Source organism: Oncorhynchus tshawytscha, linkage group LG09 (assembly GCF_018296145.1).
Source record: "Oncorhynchus tshawytscha isolate Ot180627B linkage group LG09, Otsh_v2.0, whole genome shotgun sequence".
NCBI classification, from domain to species: Eukaryota; Metazoa; Chordata; class Actinopteri; order Salmoniformes; family Salmonidae; genus Oncorhynchus; species Oncorhynchus tshawytscha.
Window position 1 is genome coordinate 86,351,557 of NC_056437.1, and position 1,522 is coordinate 86,353,078.

Sequence of the window (1,522 nt, forward strand, 5' to 3'; positions counted from 1 at the left end):
TTTTAACAAGGATCATAATTTCAATCCATTTTTTCAACATATTAGGATTACCAACGATGCAATAAACTATCCATGTCATTTGTGTCCCATAATTGAGACCTTTTCTAACCCCCACCATTTTTCACTAACATTGGCAGTTATTTTCTCCTTGTTTCACTATCTTATGCAAATATCATTTGTCACTAGTCTTCTCTCACTCTCTCCACCTCTATATAAACAGTCACTCATTGTGTGTTCCACGGAACATCCCTCTGAGTCCTGGAGAGTAGAGAAGTTCAGCTTCAACACAAACCATGTTCCCTGAAACTCTACTGCTGCTGCTGGCAGCTGCCTCCTGTGAGTCTTTGAATCTGGGGGAAATAATACATTAATGAAAACGTAATTAGACTGATATGATTTGACACTATTTGGAGCTTGTAATGATCTCTTCCTTACTTCTCTTCCCACAGGTGTTCACTGTGAAGAACTCACTCAGCCAGCCTCTATGACTGTCCAGCCAGGTCAACCACTGACCATCTCCTGTAAGGTCTCATATTCTGTTACTAGCTATTGGACAGCTTGGATCCGACAACCTGCAGGGAAAGGACTGGAGTGGATTGGGCAAATATATACTGGAAACACAATCTACAAGGATTCAATGAAAAACAAGTTCAGCCTCACTTTAGACTCCTCTAACAAGATAGTGACTTTAACAGGACAGAACCTGCAGACTGAAGACACAGCTGTGTATTATTGTGCCCGAGACTCACAGTGATACAAACCAGGGACAGACATACACAAAAACTCACTCATTCCTTAAACAGTTGGAGTTACATGTATCAATCAGGAGGTGTGATATTTAAAAAAACATGTATTTATTTATTTAACCTTTATTTAACCAGGTAGGCCAGTTGAGAACAGTTCTCATTTACAACTGCGACTTGGCCAAGATAAAGCAAAGCAGTGTGACACAAACAACAACACAGATATTACACTTCTTAACAAGTAAAATCCCACCCATGGAATGATTAATTTAGTTTATACTACATGGTTATCTTTGAAAGGGTGTTAGAGATAATATCTATGCTCAATATACAGTATAGCTCCAACCTTCTCCATAATATAATATATAATCACAAGCTCCAACCTCACAAGTTACAAACTGTGGACCCTCTAATTAAGATGACATGATAAGAGCTTCAGTGTGCCGGCCTCTACAGTATAACCCCTCTCCCCTTTCCCCTCCATCAATGAAAACCAACCCTCTGGTCCAATGCTAATTTCACCTATCCCCTCCCTTCCTTTCACCTCCTCTACCTCTCCCTATAAAACAACTCTGTATTAGTATGTCCCTCTGAGTCCTGGAGAGTAGAGAAGAGCAAAACCCATCAGTTCACCTTCAACACTAACCATGTTCCCTCCATCTCTATTGCTGTAGCCGGCCTCCAATACTGACCAGCTCATGTAAGGTTTCATACGCTGTTACTAGCTCTAGTACAAATTGGATTTGCCAGCCTGTAGGGAAAACACTGGAGTGGATTGG

General features: G+C 40.7%; 1 gene segment (V, D, J or C); it reads left to right on the forward strand.

Annotated features, from left to right (window-relative positions):
* Positions 1–219: 219 nt before the first annotated feature.
* LOC112226244 lies at positions 220–773 on the forward strand. The segment is given in 2 exon segments: positions 220–336; positions 450–773. Coding segments are annotated over 2 exon segments (348 nt in total).
* The last annotated feature ends 749 nt before the right edge of the window (positions 774–1,522 follow it).